Source organism: Physeter macrocephalus, chromosome 13 (genome assembly GCF_002837175.3).
Source record: "Physeter macrocephalus isolate SW-GA chromosome 13, ASM283717v5, whole genome shotgun sequence".
NCBI classification, from domain to species: domain Eukaryota; kingdom Metazoa; phylum Chordata; class Mammalia; order Artiodactyla; family Physeteridae; genus Physeter; species Physeter macrocephalus.
This window is the reverse complement of record NC_041226.1, coordinates 12,813,620-12,827,317: the sequence shown is the minus strand read 5'-3', so window position 1 is coordinate 12,827,317 and position 13,698 is coordinate 12,813,620. Positions and strand designations below refer to the sequence as shown.

Here is a 13,698-nt window from a genome sequence, read left to right as displayed (position 1 = left end):
TCTTTCAGTCAGCAGATACTTAGAATTCATTATTTAACCTGGTTCTATGTTAAATGATGGGGTGGGAAGAAAGAACAGAGGAGGCTATAAAGATACATATATAACAGCTCCTGTTCTTGAGCACCTTACAGTCTGTTGAATAACCACAGTACAGTATGATAGGTGATGGGAAAAAAAGTGAAAGGAGTTCAGGGAGGATTTCACAAAATAGTTTCCTTTGAGTTCAGTCATGAAAGATTTGTTCCTTTTTTCTGAGGAAGTAGAATACACTTTTAATCCATACCTGTATTAAAAATTTAAGATCAAAGGTGGTGGGAGCAGATGCTAAGTGAAAGGTCGGAGAGTCATCTCAGCATTACGTCGTAAGAACTATATATGAGAATGACCTGGTGATCAACATGTTCTTAAATACTAAATATTTAAGCTGTGTTAACAAAACCCATGACCCCCATACAGAAGTGTGTGTAGCCTCAATGTGCTTAGGAGAGGAGTTTACAAAGGCAGCAACATGGTCAAATGGATATGGGTTTAAGTCTAATAAGCTTTGCTGTTTACTAGCTGAATGAAGTGACATTCCTTAAGTATTCCAGACCTTTTATGGAGCTCTTTCTCCCTTCACCCCTACATTCATTTGGCCTATATTACTGGGCTCTAGGAAAGAAATTAAACTGACCTTTAGGTTATATGTTTACTTCCTCTGTTCAGTTTTATTTTTTTGGTTGAATGTTATTTTTAGTTTTCTGTATTGTCCTAGAACTCCAACAGTAAACAAAAGCTAGTTACTAGCTATACTTTTGTTTTGCCTTTACTCTTAAGCATTCATTCAGCAAAGTGTATGCAAGCAGATTACCTTTAGTGTTGAGTGCAAAAATGGAAAAACAGAATCAGCCTTCCAACAATGCAGAGTAGTTAAACTGGACGTGAGGTTTGTTAATTGTCTTTATTTATTTATTTTTGAAATTTTGAATTTATTTTTTTATACAGTAGGTTCCTATTAGTTATCCATTTTATACATATTAGTATATATATGTCAATCCCAATCTCCCAATTGTTAATTGCCTTTAAACTCATTTAGTCTTGTATGTGTTTCCTAAAACTTATAATTTATTATTTAACTAAATTCAAATGTAGCTGCATCTGATTTAATGATCACTTGTACCAACTACTGCTATAAGTTTATCTCTTGTACTTTGTTTTTTTGAAATTTGCTTTATAGGCCATATCCTGTGAGCCAAAGAACTCAAAGGTTTGAGGTTTGGTGATGAGATAAAAGTATAGAGAAAGACTAGTAAAAGTAGTTGTAAAACACTGTCATTTGAATACGTATATTATTGGAGCATGGTGTACCATAGCTTAGAGGAAATTTGAATTTGAGCTAAGCTTAGGCCTTTACTCCCTAGGCCAACTGGGACCGGGCAGAAGGAGAAAATGAATTCCAAATCCCTGGAAGATCAAGATGCCCCTCTAACCAATTAAAGGAAGCCAGTGGCACTGATGTGAGACAGTTGGACCCAGGCAGTAAGGATGTACGTCATAAGGGAAAACGGGGGAAAAAGGTTAGTAGAGTAAGTGAAAGATCAACAAGGTATGAGTGTGTGTTCTATTCTATTCTAATGGTACCTTTCACCAGTTTAAATTATTTATAAGATCCCCATTTACTGAAGCAGAGCAACTTGCAGATTCACAAAGTGATCACTGGTAAAATAATTATAATCAGCTTTAATATTTCCCTTTCCAAGTATTTGTTATTTAAACTGTTTTAAAAGATAATCTATGTTTGGGGGGATAGTTTTTTGCAACTATTTGAAAGATTTTTATAATTACGTTAATGATGTGTATGCTTTTTTGTTATGTGTTATTCTCCACCTTCCTATATACACCAAGATCTTGGGGCTAGGTATGCTTTTCCTTACAGTACCATTTTTATTCAGTTCCTTTTTTCTTCATGAATAGTCAACAGAACAGAGAAAATGGGCTTTTAAAAAATACATTTAGTAGTTTCTTCTTTCATTTCTTAGATTTTGTGTTATGTTCCAAATGGTAAATTTGGATTAGAGTTTTGGAAATATTTATTGAGTGCTAGAAAGCTGAGCATAGTGGGAAAATTTTTAAATTTCTCATCTCAAAATATTTCCCATCTAGTGGGGAGGACAGATTAGCAAAGAGATAATTTCTACCCAATGTGATCATTAGATGAAAGTGCATAAGTTGTATAGAACGCTAGGTTGTACCTTCTACATAAATGAGTGGTGTGGGAAGCAGTTAAGGAGGCTCCTCCTGGAAGGCACTGTGGCTAAGATGAGTCCTGAAGGTGAAATAAGCAAACCTATGGTGAAAGAAAGTAACATTGTGTGAGTACTGAATTATAAACAGTTTTGTACTGTTCTTTGTTGTATTCCATATTATAAGTGCTCAGTAATTGTCTTTGGAATTAATGACTATCACATGAATATTCTACTTTTACTTGCCAGCTGTCACTGTGGGTTGTGTTGAGCATCTTAGACCAGCTTTATGAGGACATTGGGAGTCCAAAATGGCAGTTAGAACTTCATTTTTAAAAATTTAATACCTTGGTTTAAAAAAATCTAATTATATTAAAAAATATATATATACCTTTGGAAAGCTTTACCTCCCACCTTTGTCCCTGTCTACACCATTCCTCCTGCCACTGTCGGTAATGACTTTTATTAGGATCTTGTGTTTCTTTCCTGGGTTTTTTGAGGCAGATAAAAGCAAACAAAATCTGTAATTATTCCTCTCCCTTTTTTATACATAAGGGAACATCATATAGAATGTTCTATATATATATTTTTTTTATAATAAAGTCTGGGGTAAATAGAGAACTTCCTCAGTCTTTTTTACCTTATATTTCATTGTATGAATATATCATAGTTTCTTTAATCAGTCTCTTATTGAGGGGTGTTTGGTGTGATTGTTTGGTATTACAAGCAGTGCTTCAATGAATGACTTTGTAGAGCCATTGATTCATACATCTGCAGGTAATTCATCAAATAAATTCTTAGAGATGGGGTTACTGTGTCGACAGGTAAATGCATTTGTAATTTTGATAGATTTTGCTACATTGCCCTCCCTAAGGAGTATACTATTCAGCACTGTACCAGTAGTTGTTGGAGCATACCTGTCTCCCCACAGCCTGCTCAACAGAGTGGGTGGTCTATTTTTTGGCAATCCGATGATGAGAGAAATATATTGGAATATATTAATTTGCATCGATTTTATTATGAGTCAAGTTGAGCAAATGCATAAGGGTAACTTGAATTTTGTTTTCTGTGTGATGTCTAGTTATGTCCTTTGTCCATTTTTATTACTGGGTTGTTAGTCCTTTTCTTCACAATTTCTAGGAGCTCTTTATACATTAGGGACATTGGCGCATTGTCAAAGACAGAAGTTGCAAATTATAATGAAGTCTGAGTTAGCCTACTCCTAAGTTTTTAGAATGAAAACAAATTTAGCTTTGAGATTTTGAGTGTTGGCCCTAGCTGTTAAATTAGCAAAGTACAAGTATTTCTGTGTTTCCCATTTCCATTCAAATGGAATGGTAGATTCTGTGTTTATATACTTTTATTTGCTTTTACTTGATTTCTGTCAAAACCAGTTTATTTGGATACATTCTTCCTTACTGACTGAGTCATTTAACAGAAATCTTTTAACCTTACTGAGTACTGTATGCATACATATCAATATCTAGGGGGTGATAGCTCTATGAAGGAACTCAGAGTGGTCAAAGAAAGAAAAAAGTTAATCAATTTAAATATAATTTGGTAAATGTTGTATTGGAGGTATGTTGGTATTTAAATCTTACTTACCAATGGTACCTAACGTAAGACCAGAACAGTTTTCCCCTTCATGGTGGTTATGGTATTGCACTTTATGTAATAAAATGTACTTATAACTAGGTTGCCTGGAAATACTTTCATTAATTAGTATTTGTTGGCTTAATATTTTATTACAAAATGCTTATGATTTTTCCTCCTCTTAGTATTTATTTCACATTTTGAAATATTTTTACTGTTTAGACCAAAGGTACTTCAAGTGAAGAAGTTAATCTGAGTCACATTGTACCTTATGAGCCAGTTTCAGAAGAAAAAGCAAAGGAATTACCTGAATGGAGTGAGAAAGTGGCTCAAAACATTTTGTCAGGTATTATAGTAATGTTAACTTTTTTGCCTGCATAATGTGAAAGCTTTGAATCCCATTAGAGAATACTTGGAAAGATACTATTTTATGTTTTGGTTTTAAATGATCAGTTTATAAATATTTAAAAATAGAAGGAACTAGTCTCTTTGAATGTCACATATTGTCATATGGGTGTAAATTCTTCTTGGTCTATTATTCTCTGTTTTACTCTTGGGAAAATTGGTAGTGAAAAGCTCCAAGAATCTCCAAACTTTCAGAATAGCTCTGAATATAAAATTAGTTATTTTCCTTTCCCCTTTGAAATTCCCCCTTAATCTTTTTTTCTCCCCTCTCCTTCCTCCTTCTCCACCAAAAAAATGACATTCATCTGTCTTTGGAAGCAAAGTAGCACTCCCCTAACCTTATGGCAATACAGGTATGAGGAGACCTGAGAATTATAGCCAAGCTGTTTGGGAAGTAGACCCTACTATTTAATTATGGTTAGAAAGGGCTTCAGATCATTTATTTTAAAAACAAAATAATCATTACTGGCACATATGTTTATACTTTAATTGGTTAACAATTTAACTGCAGTAGCTCTCAGATTGAGACCTTCTTTTTTTTTTTTTTTTTTTTTTTGCGGTACGCGGGCTTCTCACTGTTGTGGCCTCTCCCGTTGCGGAGCACAGGCTCCGGACACGCAGGCTCAGCGGCCATGGCTCACGGGCCCAGCCGCTCCGTGGCATGTGGGATCTTCCCGGACCGGGGCACGAACCCATGTCCCCTGCATCGGCAGGCGGACTCTCAACCACTGCACCACCAGGGAAGCTCGAGACCTTCTATTTTGTTTTTTAAAAAACATTGCCAATCATTATTATTCAGTAAGTCAAATTCATGACCCAGTAAGGGGATCTTGACTAGTTATTTAAAAGACTATCAATATAGGTTTCCATCTCTGGTTTATAGGTTTAAACTCATTAAAATAATGGAGGTGTCTAAAGCAGAGGAAATCTTTAACATGAAAAGCCAACAAACTAAAATAAGTGAAAAATGATTAAGTAGCTAGGAACAAACAAAATATTTTGCCCAGTGTCAAAGAGCTGCTTGAGACAAGTAGAAAAGATAAAGCCAAATTTTCAAATATATGTGTAACAGTTAAAATTTATCCTTGAAAGAGATTTTTAAAGAAGTTGTAAAGGGACTTCCCTGGTGGTCCAGTGGTTAAGACTTTGCCTTCCAATGCAGGTGGTGCAGGTTCAATCCCTGGTTGGAGAGCTAAGATCCCACATGCCTCCCGGCCAAAGAAAAGCAAAATATAAAACAGAAGCAATATTGTAACAAATTCAATAAAGACTTTAAAAATGGTGCACATCAAAAAAAAAAGTTGTAAAGAAAAACCTTCATTCTTACTACCTTGTACCCTAACTTTACAGGCTGCTAAGTTGTTTATTAGGTCAGTGTTCAGAAAATTAGCCCTTATCCACACATATGTAGATAACTAAATTCAAAGGTAATTAAGTTTTTGAGTTTATACTGCTATAAGACTGTATCGTATACATGTGTAACAAACCATCCCAAACTTAATGATGTGAAACAACAATTTGTTTACGCTTAGGAATTTTGTGGGCCAGGTATTCCAAAAGGTCATATCAGGGATGGCTTGTATCTGCTTCATGATGTCAGGGCCTCAGCTAGGAAGACTCAAAGGCCGACTGGTGACTCAGTAGCTGGGGGCTGGAATCATCTGAAGGCTCCTTCAGTCACACTGAAGTTGGCATCTGGGTTAGGAGAGCTCAAGATCTAGGACTACCTACACATGACCTCTCCATGCCTCTTGACTTCCTCATAGCATGGCAGCCTTAAGCTCATCTGGCGTCTGCGTAGTAGCTCAGGGTTCAAGTGTGAATGGTCCACCAAACAGGCAGAAGCTGCATTACCATTTCTGACATACTCTTGGAAATTTCCAGCATCATTAGTTATAAGCAAGTAACAAGCCTGCCCAGATTCAAGGGAATGTGACATAGACCCCACTTCTCAATGGGAAGAATGTCAAGGTCATGTTGAAAGAACATGTGGAATAGGAGATACTGTTTTTGACCATCTTTGGAAAATACCATGTGCCACAAAATCTTAGGATTCCTAGGTACCGTACAGATTCCACACACTGGTTCTATTCGAAGAAGTAGATCATCCTGAGAGCCAGCTAACGCTGAGGAGAGATCTCTTTAGAGATTTCAAAAGAACTGTTAGCAGTGCATCATTTGAAAATGAGCCAAAACTACCTTCTGGTAACACTTACGAGACCTTCTTTACTACTTGGGACTTTAGTGTCTTCAGGCTTGTAACTCTCTTCCTTTTCATCCTGTATCCTCAGGGCTAGAGTTCTAGCAATAGCCCTAAGAGTGACATTAAAACTATTTAACTGCCAATCAGAATACCTGTCTCTTTGTATGCTTTTTAATAGGTAGCATGAAGAACAGCTAGCTCACTGAATACTTAAGGTACAAGTTACAGAGAAAGGTGTAAGAAATATCCAAGATTTACTCCAGAAAAAATTATCTGATCTGTCAAGAAACTATTTCTACCTGACTCTTGTAGGTTCTTTACAAAGATGAGTAACCAGGGATCTAAATTGAGCTCATTCACCTTAGCGCAATGATGAGTAAAGATCAGTAAAAGCTATAGTCTTATACTTTATGAATGTAAGAGGTGAAAAAAAAAAACCTGCTTAAAATTTACACATGTAGAAAATTGGTTTGAGAAGCCTAGACTTACACTTTAAGAAGGCAGCTGCCAAACATTTTAGATGGAGTAGAGTCTAATAAGCTAACTTGGGAGGAGGTAGAAGATTGGTGGCAGTAGACTGCATAGAGCCCCCCATTGGGTTAGGTTTGAATTAGGTCATTTTATGTCATCTGCCAACCTCTTATTTATTCAGCATTCATTCATTGCCTGCTGTATCTCAGCATTAACTGGGTGTGTAGGACGTAGACATGGATAGAATAAATCTATATCTGGCATTACACATGCGATTTAAAAGATCTTAATAGCTACCAATGAAATACTGTATTTCCGTATCTTCTATTGCAGCCTCTACAGTTTTAATTACCTCTTCCATGGTGATATCTTGTTTATAATTAACATCTAGTTTTCTCTTTATTAGTCCTGTGACTTTTCATTTATCTCACTTCCACTTATTTTACTGAAAGTGATCGATGGACTCCATCCCCCTTGTTTGATATAGTTTCTTTGTAGGATTATAGTCTACCTGAGCTCTCCTTTGTTCATTGTCATCTATTTTATGATTTATTAGTTTTCCTTGAACTTCAAGTTCAGCTGTTTTTCACCTAACACTTTTCAATCTATCAGTTAACTCTAAAAAAACATAATTTTTTTCTTGACTAGACATCTTCAGTCCCCTTATTGTTATGTGAACTCCTGGCTGGAACCTGTTTGCCTGGGTTTGAGCCCTGATCCTCCGCCAAGGGTAGGACAGTGGGGATGGGGTTGGAGCTGGAGGTGGACATGTTGTCTGAAACAGGAATAGAAACACATCAGTTTTTCCAGTCAGTTACTACTTGGTACATTTCATTCGCATTTTTAAATAAATAGGTATGATTTTCACATCATTGTATGCCTGCTTACTAATGGGCTGAAGTAATTATGTAAAAACCATGGCACAGATCTTGGAAAACATACTTAAGTATTTTTAAAAGCTCATTGTTTCAGGGTATAGCCAAAAAGGAGATATTTTAAATTGTAACTCTGCCCAGGGGAGGGTAACACTTTCCTCCCCCTCTTAGGGAAAACTGTTATCCTTGTGTTTGTTTTCTTGGTTCTCCCGTCTCCTTCCCACTTCTCCTTTTCCCACATGCTGTCTGGCTCAAGGCCTTTTCTTTTCACTAGAGAAGTCTCTGTCACCCTGGTTTCTCTCTAACAATCTCTGCTTCTTTCATTCTTGCTGCAAAAACCATGAGCAAAGCAAAAGGCTAGGGCCTAGTCTCATGAGAAATAGCTAGAAACAGCTCAGTCTTCTTTTCTTTTAGAGTTTTTCTTCCCCTGAATTTTTTGGGAGTTCTCATGTCTTTGTCGTTCGGGTTTAAAGTGCAAATTAAAAGGTGCTGAGATCAAGGGATTTGGGATTGAGGCAGGAGCAGGGCCCCCTGCTTTATGTCTTTAGCCCAAAGCAAACGAGCAAAAGTTCTGCCTTGGTGTTTGAGATACAGGTTGTTGGTGTATCTGTCAGCTTCAAGGCTTTGTGGGGGAAAAGTGGTGCCTGGACTAAGGCAAAAAGAACAAGGATACTGGGTCTTCTAGCCAAATACCATTGTAATGGCACCAAAACCCAAAATTAGTCCCTAACAGTAGTATACTGTGGTAAGTAATATATAGAGATACCTACAAGTTGTAGTGACAGCATAGAGTAATACAGAACTGTTGTTGAGTGATACATGACCTAAGTATTGAAAGACAAATTTACTTAGAAAATGTATATATACCAGGCAGAACACTACAAGTACAAAGTTGGCTTGAAAATTTATGGCATGTTTGGGATTTGAATATTGAACTCCTTGGGTTTTTTTCCTGTTGATCAGTTATTTGTTAAAGGGCTTAAAGTTATAATCAGTCCTAATTTTGTGCAATTCAAAATTTTCCTTTAAAAAGGTGCTTCCTGGGTGAGTTGGGGTTTGGTCAAAGGTGCTGAGTTTACTGGCAAAGCCATCCAGAAAGGCGCTTCTAAACTCCGAGAACGGATTCAACCAGAAGAAAAACCAGTGGAAGTTAGTCCAGCTGTGACCAAGGGACTTTACATAGCAAAGCAGGCTACCGGAGGAGCAGCGAAAGTCAGTCAGTTCCTGGGTAAAGTTACTTTAGATTCCTTTACTTTTTTTCAGTTAAATAAAAATAATCTCTTAGTCCAGGTTAATCTAAATCTCATTTAGATGTTTTAAATTTAAGAGTAAAGAATTAGGACAAAGCAGTTTTGCCTTTCTACTCATGGTAGAATCAGTAAACCAGCAACATCAACCTGAGAGCCTTAGAAATAGTTCAGGCACTTGACACACCTACTGATTCAATATCTCCATTTTTATAAGATCTCTAGGTGATTCTTATTTGCATATTAAAGTCTGAGAAACACTGGTTAGGGATTGTTTTGTTGTGTTGGAGAGGGGAGTGTCTGTGCATTTGAAAAGGAATGTATTTGCTATCCTTGAATATGACACATTCTTTTAAGGACAACTCACTGCATAAGCAGTTGAGAGTCAGGAGTGAGGGATGTATTGTCTTGAATAAAGCTGACTTAGTGATTCTGGTGTCAGCCTTCCCTAGTAATATGCCTCTAAACCCCTCTCCTTTGAGGATCACAGCTCTAAAGTTTGGTATTTTAAGATGGTCAGCTCCTTAGTGGATTGTCATAAAATTTAGTAAGATTATCTTTTTGGTATTTGGTATTCTTTGGAGTCAGATTTTTGGTTTGTTTACTTTTACATAGACTTAAATACTTTATTATTACTATTTCAGTGAGTATTTGCTGATAGGGAGAAAAAGTATGAATACGCTTAGCTGGAATACATGAAAGTTGCACCTACCAGTCATGCAATGCAGATAGAAAAGGTGGATGGTTCTCTTCTAAGCAGATTGCCAAAAAGAACATTATATTTAAGAGTCAATAAGCTCTGCAAACACATCCTTAAGCTAAGCAATAGCCTTTGTTTAAAAAGTAACCAGCCCTATTTTCATTCTTTTTTCAATAGGAATGGTAACATTATACAGTAAAACAACTTTAGATGCTCATGGAAGAATTTTGCTAAGTGAGAGTGGTAAAATCAAGGGAAGAATACATTTTTTGCTAAGTTTTTTTGTTTTTGTTTTTTTATGGTTATATTAGTTGACGGAGTTTGTACTGTAGCAAATTGTGTTGGAAAGGAATTAGCTCCACATGTCAAGAAGCATGGAAGCAAACTTGTTCCAGAATCTCTTAAAAAAGACAAAAATGGGAAGTCTCCCCTGGATGGTGCTATGGTTGTAGCAGCAAGCAGTGTTCAAGGTAACATAAAGGTCTAAAACTTTAGGAAGATCTTTTTGCTGAGGGCTGGTTTTACTTACTTTTAAATGTATTTGCAGGATTTTCAACTGTCTGGCAAGGATTGGAATGTGCAGCTAAATGCATTGTTAATAATGTTTCAGTAGAAACTGTACAAACTGTCAGATACAAGTAAGTTGAATTTTATCATTTTAATGAGGAAATCTCTTGTAGCATTTGTAAAACTCTAGGACAGTTAAAATGATTGTGTAGTTATTTTTATTAAGTATCTGATAAAACAGTTTTTTTCACTTGCTATTTTTAAGTAGGGAGAAGAATAAAATTTTAGCAAATTAATAGTATTGCTGTGACTTTGCCTTATATTACTGTTATAAATACTTGTTCATCATTAATGGAAAGAATAGGTTTAAGATTTTTTTTTAATTCCTGGAATTTCTGTATGCCTTATTAACTGCATGTTCTTGATGGGTGATGTTTGCCTATAGTTTTGATGGGGAAAACTTGAATTATAATTAAACTATTGTACTTTGTTAATACTAGCTCCTTCTATATACAAAGAATGTTAAATTTTCACACTTTATGAATCTACCACTGTGCATCTGTATTGGAATAGACAGATGGTATGAGAAGACATACCATTAAGAAATAGACAAACATAGAAATGAATGATTTATTCAAGCTTATCTGATAAGTGGTATTAAAGATAAGACTTAAGAACAGGATTTTCTGATTTTAGCTCTTTATTCTGTCTTTATAAGTACTAGAGGGCTAAACTTAAATTTAGTATGAAGGACCTGAGTTGCTTTCTTAGTTTTGAATTAGTTTAGATCTTAATATTTAATTTTATTTAGAAGAAAAAAATAATGGTGTTTTCAATTCTTGGTTATTTGTGTTAATTATTTACTCACTGACGGCATTTGAGTTCATACTTATATATCAGACATTGTGTTCAGTGCTTTCCATGTGTATTGTTTAATCTTTAACGCTATTATCTCCGTTTTACAGATGAAGAAAACCAAAAGCATAGAGCCTTAAATACTTGTTAAGAATTGTACCCCTAGTAAGTGGTAGAGCTGGGATGTAAGCCAGATCCCTCTGTCATGCAGTGTCAGAGAACAGTGCTGGGCCAACACTGCCCTTAATGGGATATCTGTGCTAGTTTAGTATCTACAGTTATTTTCTACCACTACCTAGAATGTGTTTAGACTCCCTCCCACCACAATAAATTACCTTTGGTTTAGGAAATACTAAGTTAATTTCCAGCCTGAGTTGATTTTATCTGCTCAGTCTGGGGCATGCATACCTTAGAATCAAAGCAGCACAGCCATATCATCTTGGAGTGCCGATTCTACCAAAGGATTTGGAAAAGAAAATGCAGAGTAGATCTGAAATTTTGGTGGAGATGTAAAACTCAAGTCTCCCAGCTCACTTCCTGCTACTTGTGGCATTGACCTCTAACACTCTTTTTGTTATGCCTTTCAGGTTACTTTGATGGATGCGTCATAATTAGGAAAATAGTTTCTTCTTTTGTTGCAAGAGTAGGAGAAAGTCAGAAGTGTCTTTTAGACCAAAAGTGGGTTATTTTCAGATTATCATATGTTAACACAGATAAATAGGCAGTCGTATGATTAAGTAGGAAGTGCTTTATTGGGTTTGTCCATTTCATACTTTAATGAAAAAAAAATGCTTACCTAAGTACAGTTAAGTGGAGCCCTGTTAAAAGGTTTGAGAGTCACATAATGAGCAAGTACAGGTTTTGGTGTAGATTTTGTATTTCTTGTCCTTAGTGAGGAGAACTTAATATGATAAATAAGGTATTTTAACAGTGGTTCTGAGCTAATTTATTTCTGTTATGGTGTACATTGCTAGTTTTATCCTTTCCTCCAAAGATTCATGGAGTGAAAAAAAGCAAGTGAGAATTTAGTTAAGTAGGTTTGTATTTCCAGTTATAAGGGTACTTTAGTCTTAGCAGTAACTTAATTAGAAAACTTGGAAAGTTGGGAGGGACAGTGGGGAATAACAGGTTTTGTCCAAGTTATACTGTTTTCTCACTTAACGAATAATCTGGCTCAGAACTAGAAATTGCTTTTTAGGGGAAGAAACTGCAAGTATTAATCCAGTAATTACTCAGTGATATTTGTCACTCAAGAATTGGAAAAGCTACTTCTTTCATTTAATTTAGTTCTCAATAATTTACATAAATTTATATTTATTTACATTTATGAATTTACATTTATTTACACTGTGAAAATTATTAGATAGAGTGAGCATTTGTGTTTTTCTGCTCTCATCCAACTGATGGTTGTATAGTAAAGAAAACTTATTATTTTTGGAAAATGTGTATTCTTACTGTCTGTGAGAAATTATTCCCCCAAGTAGTCATGTAACATTTTATGGAAAAACTCAAACGAACTTTTTGGCCAACCCAATATTATATAAACTTCTTTATCTGATTTCTGGTAGTATAAGCCAATACAGAGGATTATTTTTTTAATCTAGGCTATTTAAAGGCAGTTTGTATTAGAGAAGTATATTCTCCATGCCTTTTATGGTTTTGATTATGATTCAGGGCTGTGTTCATTGATTATGAGTGATTTACCTAAATATCTATATAATTAATTACACTCCTAAATTTTTAAGGTAAATGTATAAGAAATATTTATTAAGACTTTATTTTTTTGGTTACATTAATACTTTTGACCTATTTTAGATTTAGGAACATGAAGACCTACAGGAACAATGAAAAGCAATTAAGTAACTTTAAACCTGCTATATTTAATTGCAGTATAGTATCTATTAAATAATTCATCACTCTTCTACATAGCTTCTAAAGTTCACCTTTAAGCTCCTTTTTTTCCACTTTAAATTGTTTAGAGGAGAATAATATAACTTCAGTAAATTAGGTGCATTTTTCTTTTCCCCTCAGTAATATTTTATCTTAGAACACATTTGTGAAAAATAAGCTTAGTAAAAATATTTTCCTATAAGAATTTACTCTTATAAGGTATAGTATTTTACTGGTTTATTTAGTGAATTTTAATTAAAATTCCCCTTAAATTTGCACTGGGTGAAGGGACAAATTCAAATCCATTTGAGGGTATCTCCTTTGGCAGATGTCATGTTACCCAAAATGAATTCTGTACAACATCTACTCAGGAGTTATATAGGATCAATCTTCTCTTTTCAATATGGTAACTATACAAATATTTAAACACAATCATTATGTCTTCGCTTATTTTTTCTTCTCTACTAAATACTCCCAGTTTAACAATTCCATATTTAGTTTGAATTCCAGATCCTTCCTTCATCAGTGTAGTTCTCAAAATATGGAACCCAGAAATGAATCTAATATTCCAATGGTCCTGTGACCAGATTAAATACAGTAGGGTTGCCTCTCTTGTTTTGGTCATATTTAGCATGTGATAAACATGGCACAGAAGACAAAGAGTATGTCTTTATAGTAGTTGTTACTTTATTGGCCCATATCAAACTTGGGTTTTTTTTTCTTTTTTTTT

The 13,698-nt window shown here is 35.2% G+C and overlaps 1 protein-coding gene across 6 annotated transcripts in view; it reads left to right on the top strand.

The window, feature by feature from the left end:
• The window catches only part of SPART (spartin), a 38,659-nt gene that overhangs the window by 16,480 nt on the left and 8,481 nt on the right, over positions 1-13,698 (top strand). For 5 of the 6 annotated variants that reach the window (XR_003682601.2, XM_007128863.4, XM_028497621.2 and 2 more), the window contains exons 4-8: positions 1,401-1,556; positions 4,038-4,161; positions 8,803-8,997; positions 10,028-10,186; positions 10,264-10,354. Coding sequence is in view for 5 of the 6 variants with exons in the window: in XM_007128863.4 (XP_007128925.2) it covers positions 1,401-1,556; positions 4,038-4,161; positions 8,803-8,997; positions 10,028-10,186; positions 10,264-10,354 (725 nt within the window). In the remaining variant the exon portion in view is untranslated. The remainder of the gene's footprint in view (positions 1-1,400; positions 1,557-4,037; positions 4,162-8,802; positions 8,998-10,027; positions 10,187-10,263; positions 10,355-13,698) is intronic. The other variant, XM_028497623.2, reaches the window with a different exon arrangement.